Genomic DNA, 20,955 nt, shown 5'->3' on the forward strand with positions numbered 1-20,955 from the left:
GATCTCACTGCCCAACAAAGTTTGTACACGTGGCGCCATTAACTGGATAAGAGATATTGCAAATTTCTCATCCGATATCTGATTTCACAAACTTGGTATTGGTTTTCCACAATTTTCTTTTTTTTTTTTAGCTCAAATATTTGGCACTCTGCAGAACACACTGGTTAGATCTCGTTTTGACATTTTGTCAAACATCTTGCTTCTAATAACAACCATGCTCAAGGATAACATTGAAGGAACATTGAGCCATTCCATGTGTGTATGTAAGATGAGATGGAGGCAATGCATATTTTGGTCATGTGGTTAATCATATGATTAGGCGAGCCAGACTCCACATCAGGCCGTACAGCCGTCTTCAAACCCTAAGACTCAATGAATCAATTGGGTCACAATGGGCCAAAAGGCCCAAATAGAGGTCAATAAGCAACAGATTGACATGGGCCTCGAAATTCAGTTATAACATAAATTGGACTCCAATGAGGATTCAAGCCCAAATTAGGAAAATGTAAAACGTGGGTCCCAAGGTCGACCGCAGAGGATCCCAACCCGTAAATCTCCCTTTCATTTCGCTTCCATAAACCCCTTCGCTTCGCCTCAGAGGTTTTTCTCATTCACCCACTTCCTCGCCTCTCTCACTTAAACCCTAAACCCTAAACCCTAAACCCTAAACCCAAATCTTAGGGTTTCTCTCTCTCTCTCCTCTGAAACCCTAAACCCCTTCAAATTACATAAAAATGATGACCACCATCCTGCGCCGTACGCCTACTATAGCCACGGCGCGGACCTTCGCCGCCATCGAAACCCTCCTGATCAACCACCATTCATTTCTCGGCGCGTCGGCCCCCGAGCTCGTACTCTCCGCAAATGGTGCCGTCGCCGGCGAGGCTAGGTTATACACCGTCTCGGCACCGAGGACGAAGTTGGGTTCTTCGTACGGGTATCAAGTAAGGGGCTTGCACGCGAAATCTGGGGCATTGAGCTTTCAAGCGTCGACGGCTCTGGGCGCGCAGCTCGCCGTTGATTACTCCTACGACGAGTCGATTGGAAGGAGCGGCGACGATGACGGACTCGCGATCGCGAAGCTAGGGATTGCTAAGGAGATCGTGTCAGCTTTGGCCAGTAAGGGTATCAGCAAGCTGTTCCCCATACAGGTGATTAATCATTTCCCAAATTTGTTGTGCTCTGTTTGGTTGATGAGAAAATGATTGAAAAATATGATTTTTTTTTTAGTTTTTTTTGTTGGTTGATTTGTGTATGGACTATGTATTAATTCATTGTTTGGCGATTTTGTCTACAGAGGGCTGTGTTGGAACCTGCGATGCAAGGGCGGGATATGATTGGTCGCGCTCGAACAGGAACAGGGAAAACTCTTGCGTTTGGGATACCCATTTTGGATAAAATCTTTAAACACAATGCCATAAAGGGGTTTGTTTCTCATATCAAAATCATTAGTTAGATTGTTAATGTGCTCGTTAGGGGTTTTCGGTATGATTATCAGATTTCCTCTTTGCAGCATTTTCCTTTTGGTTTTTGGAGTATGGATTTGATTTATGTTTGATTATATATAGGCGTGGAAAGAATCCTTTGGCTTTGGTTTTGGCCCCGACAAGAGAACTTGCAAAGCAAGTTGAGAAGGAATTCCATGATGCAGCACCTGGTTTGGAGACAATCTGTGTCTATGGTGGTACCCCCATTTCAAGTCAAATGCGAGCGCTTGACTATGGAGTTGATGTGGCTGTTGGCACGCCTGGTCGTGTAATTGATCTTATCAATAGGGGAGCCCTGAATTTAGGGGAAGTTCAGTTTGTTGTTCTTGATGAAGCTGATCAGATGCTCCAGGTGGGATTCCAGGAGGCTGTAGAGACAATCTTAGAGAGGGTACCAAAGAAACGTCAGACGTTGTTGTTTTCTGCAACAATGCCCAATTGGATTAGAAAGCTTACTCAGAATTATCTAAAAGATCCAGCCGTTATTGATCTAGTAAGTATGTTTTTTTTAGTCTGTTCTTCGTCGACCTTGTGTAGCTATTTGTAGGATCGGATCATAAGAGTGGCATGCTAAACCGAGTACAACCACCTTAAAACAGAAGGTTTTCTCTTCATTTCAAAATTGTTGTGGTGCTTAATGGATGTGACCTGATGGTTTCTATGACTGACAAGAATACTTTTGGTTAAATTGAATGAGCAACTTGTCTTGTCCATTTGTGTCTGGATATTTAGTGAAAGTTTGCAAAGACGGAAGAATTAGGTTTCTAAAAAAAATTCAAATTACAGTAGCGGCAATAAGTTTTCTGGTGATTTTTTTTTTGGTAACATAAAAACTACTAGTCTAAAGATGGCTAATGGGATCGACGTATTCATCTGATCATATTTGCTAACTGAGAGCTGACATGTGCTTTAGGTTGGGGATTCTGATCAGAAATTGGCAGATGGAATTTCTCTATACTCGATTGTTTCGGACTCATATGGAAGAGCATCAATTATTGGACCACTTATAACAGTAAGTAATCTTAACCTTTTCAGCTCTTACCTTTTCCAACATCTGGTCCTTCCTCACCATCAAGTATGTGTGTTTGTTAGGAACATGCAAAAGGAGGAAAGGCTATTGTTTTCACTCAGACAAAGCGTGATGCTGATCGGTTGGCATATGCCATGTCAAGAAGCTTTAGATGTGAGGCTTTGCATGGGGATATTTCACAAAGCCAGAGGGAAAGGACCCTTGCTGGTTTTCGAAATGGGAATTTTAATATTTTAGTTGCCACTGACGTTGCTGCTCGTGGGCTTGATGTACCCAATGTTGATCTGGTGAGATTTATTTCACCATTTACTTTTGATTTTGTTTCATTTATCTATGTCTTTGTTTATGCTCTAGTTGATAATCACTAGACAATTTAATACTACATTATTCTCTAATCAAGCAGTTATTACAACATGTTCTCTTTCCCTTCCCTTCCTTTAGCTTTCATGACTGAATTAAAGCTTTTAAATACTGAAGCATTTGGCACTGATAATGTTTTGGATTCAAATTAAGGAAAAGGAGTTGGATTGACTTTCTTCGCTTTCTTGGTCTTAGGTGATACATTATGAGCTGCCAAATAATCCAGAAATATTTGTTCACCGGTCTGGCCGAACAGGTCGTGCTGGGAAGAAAGGAAGTGCTATTCTTGTATACACACAGGCTGAATCCAGGGCTGTTAGGACTATTGAGCAAGAAGTAGGATGCAAATTTACTGAGGTAAAGATGAAGTTCTTTTACATTTGCATCTTTGGATTTCAGGGTTTTCTTTGGGTGGACGCTGCTTTTAGTTCAAGGCATTGAGATTAACACAACTCTGAAGTTGATTATCATGTGTTTTTGGGTGAATTAATTAATAGGTTATATGCCGAAAGTAGCTTGACAGTTTATACGCTCAGGATGGTGTGCAGTGCTGTGCACTTTCCTGTTAAAGTCTCTAAATGAATGATACTCATTTGACAGAAACAAATAGGCATTCCCATTGAGGATGGCATTCCCATTAAGGATCTGTGTTTCCTCTAAAATGTTTCTGTGGGGTCTGGATTCACGTGCATGCTCTCTGCCTTTTTGATTTACTTCTTAACTACCAGAGGTCTGACATAGTCCTCTCTGGTATTGCATGGGGAGCTTCGCATCATTTTTTGCATGCTTGGATGCCTCATAAATTGCAATTTATATATTTCTTGGAGAAAATGTCTGCTTTTGTGTATGTTGCACCCTAGACTGATTATCTCATTACTTTGTGATCATCAGCTCCCCCGGATTGCTGTTGACAGCAAAAGTATAGACATGATGCCCGACATGGGTAGAGATCGATCTGGCACGAAGGGTAGTCGATTTGGTGCTCCTTCGGGACCTGGTTTTGGCCGTCTCGGTGGGTTTGGTCGTTCCAATAGCTATGGTGATTCTTCTGGTCAGATGGGTAGATCTAGTGGGCCTCGTCCCGGTCGTTATGGTTCCTTCGGTGATTCTCAATCTCGAAGTGGGTTTTCCGGATCTAGTTCAAACCATGGAGGAAACTTTGGTAATTCAGGTTTTGGTCGTTCAAGTGGTTTCGGTAGTTCTGACCGCTCAAGTGGTTTTGGTAGTTCTGACCGATCAAGTGGTTTCGGAGTGTTTGGTAGCTCTGATCGATCTGGTGGTTCTAGGAACTTTGGTTCGGATCGCCAGGGTGGACTTGACAATAATTCTAGCCGTTTTGGGAGCTTTGGGAATGACAGGTTTTGATGATGATCAAAACAATAGCAGACCCTTGGGATTTTATTCATTAGCAAGTCTGTTTATTTATTTCTTCTTTATGGTTGATCTTTGCCATCCCACACATTTACTGGCTCAGGTTGGTTTCTTTTAATTGACATATTCCTCTGCTCTTGGGTGAACAGCGCTGACGATTCACTGACACGTCTGTCTTGCAATGTCAGTTAAGAAGATACGGAACCCAGGAGGAGAGAATTATCAAGAACAATTATTTGCTTTCATGAACCGAAGTTAGAGGGGGCGTGTAGCGAAGTGGTGCAGGCCGAGGAAGCGTCTTTAGGTGTTTTTTTCTTCTGTTTATATTAAGTTTAAAATTTAGAATATGAAACGAAAGTCATCTTATTCGCAAAAGGAGAGGACTCCTAAATTAATTCCATCTTTTTAGTGTTACTGTGTCCATGTTTCGATTTTACGTCGTTTATTTGAGGTCGTGTTAATCCTTGAGGTTAGATTTGAAGCTAACAGACCATGTCCAACTTGACAGGGGGCCATTTTATTAATTCCAGGCCTTTGTGGTTGGAGCATTTCAATTCTCTCTTTTACAGCATCCCTTCTTTAAATTTTAAACCCTCGGAGTTGTCTTCGGCAAATTAATTTAGCTTTTTAAACAGTCTTCACCGATCGATTGCAAATTAAGGTCCGCTTTTCAGGCAATTATGATTTGACTCAGGTTCTCTTCCAACAAAGTAAAAACTGTGTTTCAATAAAATTTTCACTTACGCATATTAATGCGCGTTGTCGCGTTTTGTTTGGGAGCGTCTGGTTAAAGTCATTTGTCTTGAACGCACCTAGTGTCTCCGGGAAATACTTTCTACCTCCTTTAGGGCATGTGATTTTAACATCTTTTTAACATTCCGCTATGCGCCCCTACTCGTTTTTGGCCTTCGGTTTAAAGAAATCAAAGGAGAATTAAGAGACGGTAATTCGAGGTTTATAATGATAAAATAAACACCATATATTCAAGTTACAAATTATTCTCAGATTGATTGGGATTTCAGTGTACGTACGCCAACGCCAAAAATAGCGAAAAGTAAATGGCAGTAATCTAATTTCTACTTAACGCGAGATTTAATACGATATTTTGTCCTATGAAAAATCCATCCGAAAGCGAGGCATGAGATTTAGCAAAACAAAAATCAAAAAAAAAGAAAAGAAACAAAGAACCATGGCATGATTTACATTTGTAGGGTGTAAAATGTTGTCATGCGTTGAAGAGCTTCCTGAAAGGCCCGTCTTTTCGATCTTTTGCAGCTTCAGTTAAAGCCAGGAACCTCTTGAACCCTGTTGTGGCTGCACCTCGCCCGAGTGCAGCTGCTCTGGTTAGCACATCGTCTCTGGATGCGATAAGTCCGGCTGAAGCAGGATTTGGTATCAGAGCAGCTGCGGGGGCAGTTGGGAGTGGGATTGGTGGTGCAGCAGGTGGTGGGAGAGAAGGTTGTGTGATTCCCGGGCCGTGCTTGTTAAAGTCATCCAGTATACTTTGCTGATCTGCTTTCTTAAGACCCTGCACATTCATACTCATATTCAGTGAAACATGCATCAAATTAATGGGGTCATCCAACTCGTAACTCTTGGATTAATTCATGAAGTGGTATAAATCCGCAGATTTCTTTCATTGTTCAAAATAGTTTGAAGAACAGAAATGCGCTAAAATGCAATGTCTGCTTGCAAGTTGGTCTCCTCTAGTTTCTTAAGAACTTTGATTTGATTAATGGAATGAGCAACAATGTCTCATGTGAAAAAATGAATGGACGCAAAAAGGCAGGATAAGTTGATGATTACCTTGAGCTCCAAAATTCGCTGAAACTCCATTGGCGTTCCCTCTGGTAGTAACGCACGATATGTATCCGCAACAGAATCAATTGGCGACAATATGACCTGTACGCAAAGACAAGATAAACCTACTTCAGAAAAGAAAACCAGAGGCTGCCAGAATGAGTACCAACAAACTGATACTTACCTTCAGAAGTGCTTCAGCTTTGCTCATCTCCCGGCTTACAAATTTCGCATAGCTAGCAGCACGTGATGTCTGTTTGAAGAAATATATTGATCTTTTAATAGGTTTGATTTGTGTGCTAAGAAAAATAACCAGTCAATTATGACGAGAAAACTATCAGGGGCACTTATGAGTAGGAATCAAGAAATGATTTTCATGCTTTAAACCCTGGAATGTATACTTTAGGTGAGTGACACTAATAGGATCCTAATACCATAAACGAGGAAGGAGCTACTTGTACTTTAATAGTTCTGATCATACTTGTAACTATAAACATATATCAACAATTCACTCACTTGGTGACCAAGGGATGGTATCTCCAAAAGAATTGTCTTTACAGCTTGAGTATCCAGTAGCATCTGCAATAACATCCAAAGCATTTTTTTTAATCTCAGAATCACATCAATCAGTCACGATGTTCACTTCTGATATAAACTACAAAAATGCTTGGAGAAAAAAGAAATACATTTGATAAATGCATAAGAACAATATCCTCTAGTAGAAACATATATATAAAACAATTCAGGATGAAGTTTGATTGATTGATTTCTATCACAAGGTAAGATTCAAACTACTTCGAATTCAAGACTCAAGGGAAGTGGTATATGTATCCCTTAAATCTCATTTGAGAAGTGACTATATATACTTGTCCTCATTTCTTGATTTAAACAAGATAAGGTTTAAAAGGAAAAAGAGACGATCATAAGGAAAGCAGGCCCTACTTGTTGCGCTCCAGTTTCTGATATTTGCTTGCATTTGAAAATGTTAGTAAAGAAACGTGGACCAAGAGATGACGCAAGCTGCACAGATGAAGAGATTGGAACAACATTAGCAAAATGTTCAGAAAGGACTTTGGTGTTAAGTATACGGTAGACAATTGTGTGAAGGATGGTGGCACACAACTTTAAAATGGTTGAAGAAAGCATGTCATATCAATAAAACAAAGAAAAGTGAAAAAAAAAAAAAAAAAAAAAAAAAAAGGAATAAATAATGATTCATGAACCTAGGAAAACAAGACCAAGATCTGTGGAAAAATGTTAACATGAAACATGTCTACCCCTTGTATTACCTTGTCTAAGAAAAATTGGAAGTAAATCGGTGAAAGAAGTGTTCCAAGGATAGGAATACTAGTAACGAGGATCATATTTATGCCATTAACATACCTGCAAAAAGGTGGATGTGGTCACTTGTAGAAAGTGTGTATTGGATGTAAAAGAGCAAAACTTAGATTAATGGTAGCTTACTCTGATTGGTCACCAACACTTTCAAGTGTAGCCCATGGAACTCGTGTCATTGCAGCCATTTCAGCATCAAACTTAGTTTCTAAGCCATGCACCAAGGTTACTAATGCTTTTGTTATAACGGCTGAAAATTCATCCTGCACAATTGCATAACTCTTGTAGAAAATGAACAGGAAAAAAAAAATGTATTAGGTGAACTTATATAGGCAATACCTGCACTTCCGACATATCCACCCCATCAGCAAACTGAGTATCAATTATTTTGGATACACTTTCAGCCAGTTCACCAGACTGCAAAAAGTTAAACATAAATTAGCAAGAATTTATAGTAGTTTTCCTTCTTGTACTATTGTGTATGTCTATAAATAAATATGTGAACACCAGATTCAGTGCTAATCATAAAACAATGACACTTCACAATGGTTTCAGCAATAAAACATGCCATGTCAACTAACTCTATAGAAACCTGAGAAACCAACTAATACTGACAACAATTTCCATCAGAAACTCAGTGTACATGGTAATCACGTGTATTGATGATAATTACGAGCATACACGTTATACACCTATGTTAAAATTTATAACAAGATTCACATGACACATAATGGCAACATACTAATGCAGTCAGTGATGAATACAATAAGTAGTTGATTCATTTTCCGCTCAAGTTATTATGGAGGTATGTGTGTCAAACACCTTACAATCATAGACTGTAATGTAAATCATTACATTAATCGGTGCCTTTGTTAACTTCTACCTTTTGTAATGCGATAATAAGAAAATACATCAGACAAAAAGAATCATCTAGTTCTTATTTATCCAGAGGTTCCCATCAGACATAGTACCCCTTTCTCATAACTGTAAGTTTACGTTGAGATGAGGCATTATAGCTTCACTCGCACATAGGAATCAAGCTAACACTCAAAAGTCAGAGTAGCTGTATGTCTCTAAAAAACTACTTACCGTCTTATGGCAGTACTCAGCTGAGTTGACAATGTAACAAATCACCCTTTCATCTCTGTCAGATGTCTGCTAAGCATAAAAGAAAAATAGCATCTATTCAGAATAACAAGAATTTTGTGAAATGTCATGAAGCTTAAAACTGGTCCCTTTATACCTTTATCTGTCCGTCCATACCAGTTGCAGCTGCAACGATCCCTGTACCACCTTTAGGCAGTCTTACAAAAAGCTTTGTCGCATATGCTTTGAGAATCCTTTGAAAAACCTAAACTTGGAAAGAGGCACATATCATATTCTGGTTAATAAAAAATATCTAATTATTCGTACTGCTTAAGTCGCAAAGAAGAAACATGCATTTTTCTAATCTTTGAAGGCGGCTGAAGTAGAATAGTCTTGCAACAAAAAATGATGGCCTATAATCACTATGCATCCACAATAGAGTGTTGTTTATGGATATGTAATATTGTATGCACTACGTGTGTCAACACCAATTAGGATATTAAGTGAGGAACTTCTAGAAAGTACCTTGAACAAATTAAATAATGTCTGGTTCTTTGTCAAAGCACTGCATCGCTTTAAGCTCCTCTTGATTATAAGAAACAACTGCAAGACCAAAAAGTGCAACCAAGTCACATTATCTAACATCATTAAAGAAATAACCATGACCTAAAGAAAATTAAGTCATATAAGATTCTAAGGCATAGTTCTAAGAATTCAGTGTCCAGAAGAAAAAAGTTTTCTTGAAACAATAAAGGATCTACAAGAAATCAAGAATATACCAATTTGAGTATTGAATAACATTTCAACATTCATATCACATAAATAAGTTAAAGAATGACATCAATAAAACTAAGAGTGACTGAGTCCAGTGGAAAAACGCGCTGTCCCCAAATCAAAGGCTTTTAGTCTTATTCAAGTCATTCTCATTAACTGCAACACTAAACTTCTAAAGCGACGGTAGAAAAATAATGAAAATCTAAGTGCTTACCTGGATGCTACTTGATAAAACATTATTCTGACTTCCCTCCTCAATGTCCCATGTTTCCTCCTATTGGAAAGATGAAAACAAAACTTAAATCAAAGAGGTAAAAACACGAGCAAACTATTGAACATATGTTATAAGAAGTAATAAACCTATTCTACCTGAACAAGTTTCTCCAAATTCTCCATCAGTGTCTTCTCTTCTAGTTCTGTGTAAACATTCAAGTGAGGCTCAAAGCAAGATGAAATGATTCCACGGAAGTTGAACTGCAAAATCAACCAGTACAAGTAATTCTCAGAAATTATAACCATGAGAAGGTAGACTTAGCACTAAAATACAAGAGCACCATAATAGTAGACTATAACCACAAACATGACGATATCTTAGTCATCTTACCATAGTAATAACCCCAAATTTTAAGCAGGATACGACAAATCTCACATGGATTGCTTACAAATATTTACAGGATACACTCAAGCAATCTCACTATATAAGATTCACCATTATAGTATGCTAAAGGTGATGTAGAGAAGGAATGGCATATACGAGAAAAGTCAAAATGTAATTATACACACTCATGGCTTATTTCATTTCATATATATTAAGGGGTTACCTATTATGAAAGGATACAAGTAGTAGAAAAAAAATTACCCCAGCTGCAGGCGCTGATAACTCTTTATCCTTTTCCTGGAAAATGAAAATCAGAAGGAAAGCTTATTAACTTGATGGTATAAGGAATTCACATTGTGAACATTTCAACCATATTAAGTAATACATAGCATGCATACCTCTCTGCTACTTTCCTGATGTGCGGCAAGCCTTTTTTCATACTTCTTTCTAATATCTGAAGCGCTTTGACTAGTGTTTTCCCCTCTACCAATTTCTTCAATCTCATTTCCGACCTCCCTGCCTCGAGTACCACCACCAAATTTCTCTGCCAATTCATCCTCAAATTCAAGAGTTCGCTGTAGTGCCTATAGACAGCAGTCAAAACATTAAAACCACCAACAAATGATAAAAGTTTTGAAGGCCATGAGAATGGATATAAAATGTCAACTACAATGAAGATTTTTTTGTTATATTTATCACTAGCATATCACTTACAAGAAGCCTAAATATAGATGTGCCACTTGAGGTAAGGAAATGCTTAATGAGTATAGTTTCCCATATGAAGTCTGATTAGGCAGATCTAACCAAACTTGCAAAGACAATCCAATCACAACCATAATTGGGTTTGGTTCAGTTTTCTCTTTCTATTGTTTTTGTTTCCTAGCATAAACTTCACCGATTCATTAAAGAGAGCACCTAGCGACTGGAAGATCTCAAGGAGACAAGCAATGCATGATCCATATGGCTCCAAAAATATAAATTAATATGCATGCACTACATCACTCATGGGTTGTTTAAAGGTTTCAACAGATGTACCCAATATTATTAAGGAAATGACAAAACTAAGGTTTTGTACTCTGCTGATAGGATCTCTCACTTGTTTACTGACCCATTTCCAGTTATTTTCATGAGGCAAAACAAATGATATCACATCATATGGACAACGAGTTGAAAAACAAATTGTAGAGAAAACTGAGTGCAACAAGAGACAGATGGTTGCATTTATAGCCAAGCCAGAAGGGAAGTGGATTAAAATAGTGCAAGAAGATATGATGACATAATGATATTCGAATCGAATGCCTCAAAAAGGTTGAAATCGGGTTTATCTGTAGTCTGAACTTAGGTTGTTTGTGCAGCTTCTACAAGAATAGACAAGAATCAAACTAATCTAAGACAAATCAAAGAAGCACCAAATATCACTCCTCAACTACATGTAAAAGCAATCCAACATAATAATTAGAAATATGACTTACCAACAATAATGTCCCAACATCAGGCTTTTCTTTCTGATTATTATGTATATCTTCCAGCTGCTTTCTGAAAAAAAGAACAATACAAAAAAGTTTTAAAATTTTAAGTTTCTTTGAATTTCTCTGGTAAAATCAGATGTTAACTAGAACCCACTATGTCCCGAGGGTCAAGTAAACGTTAACAGGAAACGAATAAAAAGTCAACCTCAAAAGTAAACTAGGTTAAGTGTCTTTTATGGAATTTTACTTCAAACATTTTTCTTCTCCTCTGATTAAAAAAAAAAGATTAAGGAAACTAAAATTTCAAAAAGTAAATGAAGAAAAGAAAGAAACATGTATTTTATCTGCTATGTGTGATGGCATTACTCGCCCCCCCCCCCCCCCCCCCTCTTTTCTACTTAGTTACACGTGTGACGACCAGCACATAGAACACTACAATGTTCAGGTTTTTTTCTTGAAGCACTATGTGGAAACCTTGAATATCATAAAGATGGCAACAGGAACGACAGTTTCCAAATGTTAAATGTTCTTTTTCAGTATTTTAAAAAGTTGATGGCCACATTTTTTGTAAAAGAAAAACTAAGAAACTTCCACCCTCTATGAAAAGGAATTGAAGTTATCAACAAAATATGATATCGAAGGGAAGTTGATTGTACCTTGTTTTTTTACAGAACTGAATACAGAGCCGATAAGGAACATGCCATGAAGTAGGAAAGATTTTCCAGATTTCTTCATTTGTTCTCATACGACGCTTTATCCATGCATATCTTCGTTCAGTTTTATCCAACTTAGCTAGTTCTACAAACAGAGAAAACAAGATTAAATTCAAAATAAAGGACAATTAAAGTTAAGTCTTCATACATACTGAATGCATCTTTGCTAAGAATAACATCAAACATGAACACACACCAGCTCCTTCAAAGATTTGCTCATAGGAAGTAAGTTCCCTGCTGCAAAAGTTATTTACTAATTCTTCCCTCACAGATGGCTCTAAAGCATCAACAACCAAGCAAGCATCAGATAACTGCTGAAGTAAATTAGTTTCCTCCGACTCCTTTCCAGTACCTAAGCTGAGAATAAACCGCAAAAGAGAAGATACTAAGGATCTATGAGTCAAAGACAGCAAAAACATTATAGTTGCAGAAGGTTAACTAAGAGTCCTAGACAACAACTCCTCCATATAGTTCCTGCCTTAAATAAAATCTAAGGCACGCACATCCTGACAAAGCATAAAGAATATAACCAAATCCTATAATTATTAAAGCCAAAACCAAGCATTAACAGCCGTTTAATGATCTATCCTTTTAATGGTCTACATACTTAAATATTGATTTGTTATACGGCACTGCAAATTATTTTAAACACTTACCTTGAGAAATCGGAAAACACGTGCGACTTTAGAATTTGTTTGATATTCTTAAATTTTTCCCTCAGCTCGGTGATTTTTGGAATGTCCCTGTAAGCTTCAAAATGGCTACATAACTGGTTCACTGCCTGATACGCATCATAAACTAGAATCAAAATGAAGCACATTCTCAAAATTCATATAAATCTAATCTTCTAAAACTAGCAAATACTTCTCAATCATCTTTGTATAATGCAAAAGTTCGTATCAGGAAGAAAACAATTCTATACCAAAGATGTAACATAAGAAAAATAACACAAAACGCATGCAAACAATGTGCATCATTTCGTATGAGGATCTTCCAATTGCTTAAATAGAGTGTAATAATAATTGGATGCTACAAAAGACTAAAGCATAATTGAGAACTTCAATCGAAAGGAATCACAAAGTAACCTCCTTTTTTACCTATAGTAAAATGACACTGTATAATAGCAGATAGGTTACCTCCAACTGTGCAGCTGCCTCTTTATATTGTCGTTTTGAAGCCATTACTTGAAGCTGCTCAACAGCAGAGACTGCCATGTTACAAAAGAAAGGGTACTCCCATGAGAATGTAATATGAAGGCATTCATCGTCAGTTTCTAATCAGTGTCAAACAGTTGATTGATAAATCTTGATCAATCATCACTGTAAAAATCATAAACAAGCAACTAACCGAGCATGGTCAGGCGATGAAGAGCAGTAATCGTCGTTGTTATATGCTTCTTTGCAAAGTCTAACTTCTTAATGTCGCGACATATTTCTTGAACCATTGTCTCACTTTGCTCAGCTTTCGTTTTAATTTCGCGGATTTTATACATGAGTTCCTGCCTTAGAGCATTACAAAGTAAATAAATAAAACAAAAAAAAAAATAACAAACTAAAGAAATTAAAGCCACATAAAATCCATTTACAACAAATTACAAGCTTTGATTTTACAAGCCTTGATTTTGCAAATTAACCAGAGAGTTTAAGAACAGACCTCCACGGCATGCGTAGCAGCGGCGAGATCTTCTCTCGCTTTCGTCCCCGAATTGCTCTGAAAGAAAAAAAACACCAGCCAATCCATCAAAAACCACAACACTAGTAAAAAAAAAAGGTGCAATTGCAGCTGTGAGCTCAGAGCTCAAAGGGCAGAGGCGACGACCTGCTGGCGAACCGCCGCTAAAATTTCGGCATCGACACGCCGAATCTCACTGTGTATCTTCTGCATTAGTGGTTCCACACCAGATAAAGACGCCTCTGTTGGCACAATTCAAAGAATTCAAAGAGTAAGTCCAACACCTACACATTCTGCTTATACAAATTCATACAGATACAGATACAGATATAGATATATATATGGAAAGAGAGAGAGAGAGAGAGAGAGAGAGAGACCTGTGGGGAACATCTGGTTGATGTATTCCAAAGCGCTTGACTTGTCCATGGCTGCCAAATTAAGCTCTGAGCTCGCTGCGTTGAAGTAATGGATGGCAGAAACAGTTGGAAGAAGGAGATCTGAGAATTTGGAGAGTGGATTCTCTCTCTCTCTCTCTCTCTCTCTCTCTCTCTCTCTGTGAGAGTTGGAGCTTTGCTTTCAACTCAGCAATGGCGCTGGAAGATGGGTCGATCTAAGATCGACGAGATTGCGTGAACCAGGCTTCGGAGGAGCAGCGACTCTGACCCGAATGTTTTGGAGCAGGCCAGAAAGCGCGGGTTTGATCCCAATATGGGCTGGGCCTCTACTTTTGTCGTTCCGTGGGCCGAACAATTTTGCATGAGATACTTTGACGAATTAAATTGAAGCTTAGATGCATTTGATTGGTAAATTACTAATTTGACAATTTGATGTTAGACGTGGGTTAAGTTAATTGACCATGACAATGTGTCATCTCTTCTTACCTCAAATTTGTCAGAAGTTGGTTAGTTAATTGGTAATGATAGTGTGTCGTCTCTTTTTACGTAAAATTTGAAACTCTTATTATAAATTAAAATAATTTAAATTTTATATCGTCATTGTCTTGAGCATATGTTTGGGAGTGCTAATAACTTCTCATCTACTCTCATTTTCTTTCTTAGAGTTATAAGGGTACCCGAAATATGCATAAACATATTAAAAGTTAATTTTAACCTTCTAAATGAAGGGAAACGGATCTTCACCTCCTTTTCCTGGGGAATTCGGATGATCCCGTAATCATGATATTTCATCGTATATCGTGCGGTCAGTTTTCGTTAAGTACTATTTATATTTAATTTTAAATTTCAAATGATTTCTAACCGCACGATGTACGATGAACGAATATCACAACCACGAAATCCCCTGTGAGGATCCTTTTCCTAAACGAGGTTAACGTGCCGAAATCCATCTTTATTCGTGGCAAGGCAACGAGTTGAATTTGAGTTGAATTTGTATCATTGTTCCTTTTTGAAATAGTGTCCCGATATAAAATTGGACTCTGAAGAATAAAAGGAAAAATAATGAAAAAGGTTTGAAAACTTTGAGTTTTAATGAAAATGACAAAATAAAGGATAAAGTGAATAGTACCAAGATTGATTTTTTAGTGTAAAAATATAATTTTTCGTTAAAATTAACAGTATCAATAGCTTTTTGTTAAAGTTTTCTAAATTAAAAGCAGCTGATCATGCTTAATTAATTAACTAAACAATGAAGTGGGAATGTTCTTCAAAAAAAAAAAAAAAAAAACAATGAAGTAGGAAAGTAAAGCAAAAGCAAAGGTAAAGTCAGAAAACACAATCCACCAACACCAGCATTGAGTACACAAATCACGGTGGTGGTGACTGTATAAACGAAAACGATTTATAAATTCCCAAATCCGAAAAGCACAAAATCCGATTTAATATTTGATAATTTTGATTAATTCATGTCTTGTCCGACCACAATTTGTTGTGTCCATCATTGCCACTGTGTTCTGTGGTTTTCAATTTATGCTCAAATTTGGTGAATGTCAGCTGAAAGCAGACTGTCTCAGTTTTCAAAATTAGAGTTCTTTTGGTGCAATTTTGGGAAAGTTTCTGGTTATGGCGGACAATTCAGTATCTGAGCTTCAGCTTGGAGAGGAATCAACTACGGAGAGCTCATCTGATCAGCACCAGGTGACTTTTTGCAATTTTCAGGTCACAGATTTTAGTAATTTCAGTAGTAAAGATTTAGATTTTCTGTTTGTTTGCTGCATTTTCTCGGTTACCAATCAATAAGTGTTAGTATTTTGCTTTTGTTTAGGTACTCTGAATTGGAAACTGAAAACTTTAAAAGGGTTAATCTCAAAATCTGAGCTCTTTGGTTCTTTAATGCTTAAATTTAGTTTCTTTGACTCCAATTAGCGAAAATCAGTTCGAGTTATGTGCAGAAATTACATTGCTTTCGAGTTTTTTGCATATCGCATGTCGGTTGTTTACGGTTCATGATGATGATATAAGGTTCATGTAATTCTTTGACATGTATTTACTTGTGCTGGAATGCTTGGACTCTATAACATTTTTCGATTTTCGATCTCATTGTTGAATAGTGTACCAATAAAAGGGTTTGTTGGTTTTGCAGATTCATGAACAAAAGGAAAAGAATGAAGAAACCAGTTCGTCTAGACGGCCAAACCTCTCCTCGTTGCAAATACCGGCAAGGACATTGGAAACCAGTTCGTCTGCTTGTACGAGAATTGATATTCCCTCCACACCAAGTCCAAGTTCTAGTAAAGTTGGACTACCGCCTAGGCCACATTCAGCTAAGATCAAATCAACCGTGAAAAATCTGTTTCCTCAAAAAAGCTTCCGGGTGAAAAATTTGCCTCTGGATGGCGAGAAGACGATTCTCATTATGCCGGATACATCACCGTCAGATAGTCCGTTGGAAAAGCCTTCTACTTCACGGTCTTTCTCGCTCAATAAGCTTTTCTTCTCTACATCAACAAAAGGGACTCATTCTTTACCAGTTACACCAAGTGCAAATCTGGGTTCTGAGATTGGGCAGGGAAGACAAGTGGAGAGTCATTCTGATTCTGTAAGTAATTCTAATTCATCATTTTCATGTACCAGTGCCAGTTTAGAAATTCTCGTGTCACACTAAAAATGAATTTTGTTTCAGAGAATTGAAGTTAAGCATCATATGTCCCGCTCTTTCTCAGTTCCAGTAAATATTGCGACCAGAAGTTTAAGGCGGATGGATTCTGGATGCATGATCCGTGTAATTTCAGCAACTCCACGTCCTTCAGCAGTTGAGCGTGCCTCACCAAATGCTGACCCAGCACTGGAAACGGGTAAATGCTACCTCCTGTCATGAATAGAATGTGAAAAACTTGGCTCGTAGCCTTGTAGGAGATTGAGCATATATGGTGAAGCACTTTTGTAGGAGTATTATATGCACTAATCATGCTGGAAGGAAGAATGAGCATATTCACAAACCTCTCCTACAGGCATGGTTACTGCATATAAATTTTGGCTAGTAAGAGAACGAGAATATTCACAAACCTCTCCAACAAGAAACTGCAGAATTATAGTACATATAATACTCCTGTTGACTTTTAGTAGTGCTACGTTGATTGCAGATAGATTTGATTTCATATCTTTTTATTCATCTGTTGATTTATGGTCATTCACTTGCAACTGGGAACGTCATTCATAGCTTTAAAATAAAATAAAATTGAAAGCCAAGGTTTTTATACTTTCTCGGTTGAAGTATTGAGCCATTAACTTTTATCAAATGCTTACAAATTTATTAATTTATTTTTCCCACTATGAGTGCTCCTTAATTTTTTGTAATATCTAACATATATATCGGTAACTAATGAGAATGATAACTTGCCAATTTCAGCCACAGCCACTGAAGATTCGGGTGAAGATATTCCTGAAGAAGAAGCAGTTTGCAGGATTTGTTTGGTTGAGCTCGCAGAAGGTGGTGATTCTCTTAAAATGGAGTGCAGCTGCAAGGGAGAGCTAGCACTTGCTCACAAAGATTGTGCAGTAAAGTGGTTTAGCATTAAAGGGAACAAAACCTGTGACGTCTGCAAGCAGGATGTCCGAAACTTACCTGTAACACTACTCAAAATACACAATCCTCAAACTGTTATTAGACGACCACCAACAATAATGGAGCAGAGGGAAGTCCATCATTACAGGCAAGTCCCAATTATTCCAATGATGATAATGATCCCAGCATGACATCGTAATAATGACTCATTATAAAATGCCCCGAGGCTCCATGTTTTCAATTTTAGATGAAATGACTGTGGTATATTCACCGAATAATGTTTCCTACCAAAAGAAAAAGTACCACACAACCCCCTCCCTCCCAAGTAAAAATGAAGAGAGAAGACAAGTATTACATGAGATGATGAGAAACACTCGCAATATAGAATGAAGAAACAATTTTATGCTGTTGTATCTATGAAATCTTCACAGAAATCATCACATTGATATGTTAGTAATTCTGGATACTTGATGGAAAACTAAACTACGCTCCATTAATGCCCCATTTAACATCTATCTGTGCATGTCTGGTTGCTCATTTTGCTTATTTTTTTAATTTTCACTTTATATATTTACACTTCTAATAACCTGGATATTTCTGGAGATGGGGGAGGTGCATGCTTACACGTCTTCTACTGCTCCATTAAACACATAGAAAAAAACATGATAAACAATTTGTTTCCATCAACTTGTCACTCAGCACATTTTCTCAAAATGTTTGGTATCATGCCCTCAGTCGAGACTAGAGATATTACCATGTGAGTTTGATTTTGGATTTTGCCTTGTTGCATGCTTGACAGGGTCTGGCAGGACATACCGGTTCTTGTCCTGGTCAGCATGCTTGCGTATTTCTGCTTTCTGGAGCAACTTCTGGTTTGTTTTGTGCTTATTTACAATAAACTCAAGCTCTTCATTATATGGAATCATGGTTTTGGTAGCAAGCTCATACTTGCTGGCAAAGAGAAAATTCGACTAGATTTCATAAACAGCAATTGTTCAGTCATCATATTTTCTGTGATATGATCCTGAAGAATTTACGACTTGCAGTCTATACATTTATGCTTGTTATTTAAACATTTGTATGAACATTTTGTTCTTGTTTTGCATTAGAATCGTTATGTGCGTGAAGTTTCATTTTTCATTCTGAACAGGTATCTGACTTGGGCCCTCGTGCTCTTGCCGTTTCCTTACCCTTCTCTTGTGTTTTAGGTATCCTTTCATCTATGATTGCTTCCACAATGGGTGAGTTTCTTCTTCCTTTTACTATCAACTTGTTTTTATTTTATGTCCTTTCTTTATATAAATCCTCACTTAATAAAATACAGTTCTATACAGCTTAATTATTTTTCCCACTATATCCATGAAGTTATTAATTTTAATCTGTTCACCCGGTTTTTCTTGTTTCTCTTTGGTAAGAAATGGAAGCTTTGTCATATCAAACTTCAATTAGGAAATATTTTTTTGCACACTTTTAAGGATGCAGTTGGGGCCATCTCTTTGGCAACTCGAGAGGCCAGATTCCAATAATCTGCATTGTTCTTTTCTCTCTTAAGTAGAGGCGAGATTTAGTTCATCAGGTACAATTCTAGAAAGTTAGAGGGCACAAAAAGGAACATCAAATCTTAGAAACATAAAAGTATGCTGGATAAAAAGTACCCTAGGAGTTAATTTTGTACAATTTAACGAATAGAAGTACGGAATTTTAAGATGTGAGAGAGATATTGCCCTAAGGAAATTAATTTTAAAAAAGAGTTATCTTTTTTCGATGAAACACCCAGAGTGGTCTTTTTCTGAGCAACTCATGATGTTTTCTGTTCTCTTTCTCCCCCCCTCCATCTCTATTTTTGCTACGAATTAGTGGAGCATTCTATTTTTCATGAATTATACCTTGCTTGAATACGCTAGCTGATTATGCATGGTGGTGGCAGTGAGCAGGAGCTACATATGGGCTTATGCCTCCTTCCAGTTTGCCATCGTGATCCTGTTTGCCCACATATTTTATACTGTAGTAAGCAGAACCGATTTCTTTCATGAATTTACACACCCTGCCTGTTTTCCTTTCTTTTCCTTTTTCTTTGTATTCTATTAGTCTCTGCTGCAGCCTCTCATGTTCACTGACCGTGCAGCTTAATGTAAATCCAATTCTCTCAGTCCTCCTTTCCTCATTCACTGGCTTCGGGATTGCAATCAGCACGAATTCCCTTCTGGTTGAGTATCGTAGATGGAAAATCAGCAGACAACTGCAATCATCCTATCAACATGCTAGCAGTGCACTGCATCTGCATGAACTACAACTGCAGCAGCACCGGCAACAGCACCAGCAGTGGCTACAGCAAGAAGAGCAATATCAACGCCAATCCCAGCAACAACGACAGCAACAGTTGATGGAAGATTCACATGATCAGTACCAGCAAGTACAGCGACAGCTTCAGCAGCAAGAAGAGGAGCATCATCGACACCAACAGGAGCACCAGCACCAACGGTTGGATGGAGATCCAAATGCTGATGGTTCTAGGCCGCTAGAAGTTAGACAGGGCACATAGTCCATAAAGATTGAGCAATTTTGGTTTCTTTGATAGGTAAATTCGAGCTCTGTATACTGAAGATCTTTCATCTTTTCCCATGCGTATTAGCATGTAATCATTTTCTAAATACGGGGCAGGCGACTTTCTGTTTTCCTTGCCAGCCATGTAAAATCTGTTCCTACTTCTTATTTATTATTTAATATAGGTGCTCATTTTAACTCCGTGCAGCTTTAAAGGTTACACGGTCAGGAATCAGAGACGCAAGAGTAACTTGACAAGAGGCGTTTTCTACCTCAGATTCTTAGACAAGGCTGACCGGATGGTATGTTGTATTCACCAGCCATGTGCTCGACTCATTTACGGACATTTTTGTAAGCGAAAACGTCTCAGGCATGACGAGGTAGTCCCTGCCAAGTGAAATACCCCGCCTTGATGGGCCGTTTAGTCTTGACAGCTACAACGAGCAATTTCAGAATTCCAATTTTCGTACTGAGCCGTAGTTTTTCTCTGTTTTTTTCTGATTATTTGTTAGTGTTCGTGTATTTCTTGTACTTTACAAGGTTCTTCTCATCTTGTCTCTAACCCCTTAGCCTTTAGGGAAGGAAGCTTTCTTGTAAGAATTTCGCAGAGGCCGTGCCTTGCAAGTTCTAGTGTTACACTTTTGGGTTGTTTCCCTTTAGTCCTCCAAACTATTTTTCGTGCCAAGTTGGCGTCTAAGTTTTTAGTGTGTACTGCTGGGGACAAGGACGCTCGTTACAAAAGTTGACATAAGTGAAT

General features: G+C 37.9%; 3 protein-coding genes across 7 annotated transcripts; 2 read left to right on the forward strand and 1 right to left on the reverse strand.

The window, feature by feature from the left end:
* The first annotated feature begins 580 nt into the window (after window positions 1-580).
* On the forward strand, window positions 581-4,662 carry LOC137738918 (DEAD-box ATP-dependent RNA helicase 53, mitochondrial). 2 transcript variants are annotated; one of them, XR_011069074.2, is made up of 8 exons: window positions 581-1,151; window positions 1,298-1,425; window positions 1,569-1,980; window positions 2,401-2,499; window positions 2,580-2,804; window positions 3,073-3,234; window positions 3,769-4,351; window positions 4,437-4,662. XR_011069074.2 is itself a non-coding variant. In XM_068478386.2 (7 exons), exons 1-7 carry the CDS (start codon window positions 735-737, stop codon window positions 4,240-4,242), a joined length of 1,917 nt encoding a protein of 638 aa, XP_068334487.2. In that variant the 5' UTR covers window positions 581-734; the 3' UTR covers window positions 4,243-4,662. The 2 variants fall into 2 exon arrangements, 1 of the variants encoding a protein (XP_068334487.2); XM_068478386.2 differs by having other exon boundaries at window positions 3,769-4,662.
* Window positions 4,663-5,230: 568 nt separating this feature from the next.
* On the reverse strand, window positions 5,231-14,373 carry LOC137738917 (vacuolar protein sorting-associated protein 53 A). Of its 2 annotated transcripts, none has more exons than XM_068478384.2 (24): window positions 14,072-14,373; window positions 13,842-13,936; window positions 13,677-13,733; window positions 13,371-13,521; window positions 13,160-13,230; window positions 12,680-12,804; window positions 12,220-12,380; window positions 11,967-12,108; window positions 11,314-11,377; window positions 10,240-10,425; window positions 10,103-10,138; window positions 9,613-9,717; window positions 9,458-9,517; window positions 8,995-9,072; window positions 8,627-8,734; window positions 8,473-8,538; window positions 7,723-7,800; window positions 7,513-7,646; window positions 7,338-7,431; window positions 6,991-7,068; window positions 6,565-6,627; window positions 6,233-6,301; window positions 6,055-6,150; window positions 5,231-5,776 (listed from the first exon to the last, which is right to left on the reverse strand). In XM_068478384.2, the coding sequence occupies exons 1-24, from the start codon at window positions 14,118-14,120 to the stop codon at window positions 5,474-5,476; spliced, it is 2,469 nt and encodes an 822-aa protein (XP_068334485.2). In that variant the 5' UTR covers window positions 14,121-14,373; the 3' UTR covers window positions 5,231-5,473. The 2 variants fall into 2 exon arrangements, with proteins under 2 accessions (XP_068334485.2, XP_088556616.1); XM_088700490.1 differs by having other exon boundaries at window positions 13,371-13,525; window positions 14,072-14,306.
* Window positions 14,374-15,226: 853 nt separating this feature from the next.
* LOC137739845 (uncharacterized) lies at window positions 15,227-20,883 on the forward strand. Of its 3 annotated transcripts, none has more exons than XM_068479566.2 (9): window positions 15,227-15,787; window positions 16,233-16,688; window positions 16,773-16,944; window positions 17,499-17,802; window positions 18,454-18,526; window positions 18,805-18,895; window positions 19,582-19,661; window positions 19,780-20,232; window positions 20,407-20,883. In XM_068479566.2, the coding sequence occupies exons 1-8, from the start codon at window positions 15,713-15,715 to the stop codon at window positions 20,194-20,196; spliced, it is 1,668 nt and encodes a 555-aa protein (XP_068335667.2). In that variant the 5' UTR covers window positions 15,227-15,712; the 3' UTR covers window positions 20,197-20,232; window positions 20,407-20,883. The 3 variants fall into 3 exon arrangements, 2 of the variants coding, with proteins under 2 accessions (XP_068335667.2, XP_088555890.1); XR_015966420.1 differs by having other exon boundaries at window positions 15,412-15,808; window positions 19,805-20,232; XM_088699764.1 differs by having other exon boundaries at window positions 15,412-15,808.
* The last annotated feature ends 72 nt before the right edge of the window (window positions 20,884-20,955 follow it).

The sequence above is a fragment of the Pyrus communis genome, chromosome 9, assembly GCF_041283825.1.
Source record: "Pyrus communis isolate YQ-2024b chromosome 9, ASM4128382v1, whole genome shotgun sequence".
In the NCBI taxonomy this organism is placed as follows: Eukaryota; Viridiplantae; Streptophyta; class Magnoliopsida; order Rosales; family Rosaceae; genus Pyrus; species Pyrus communis.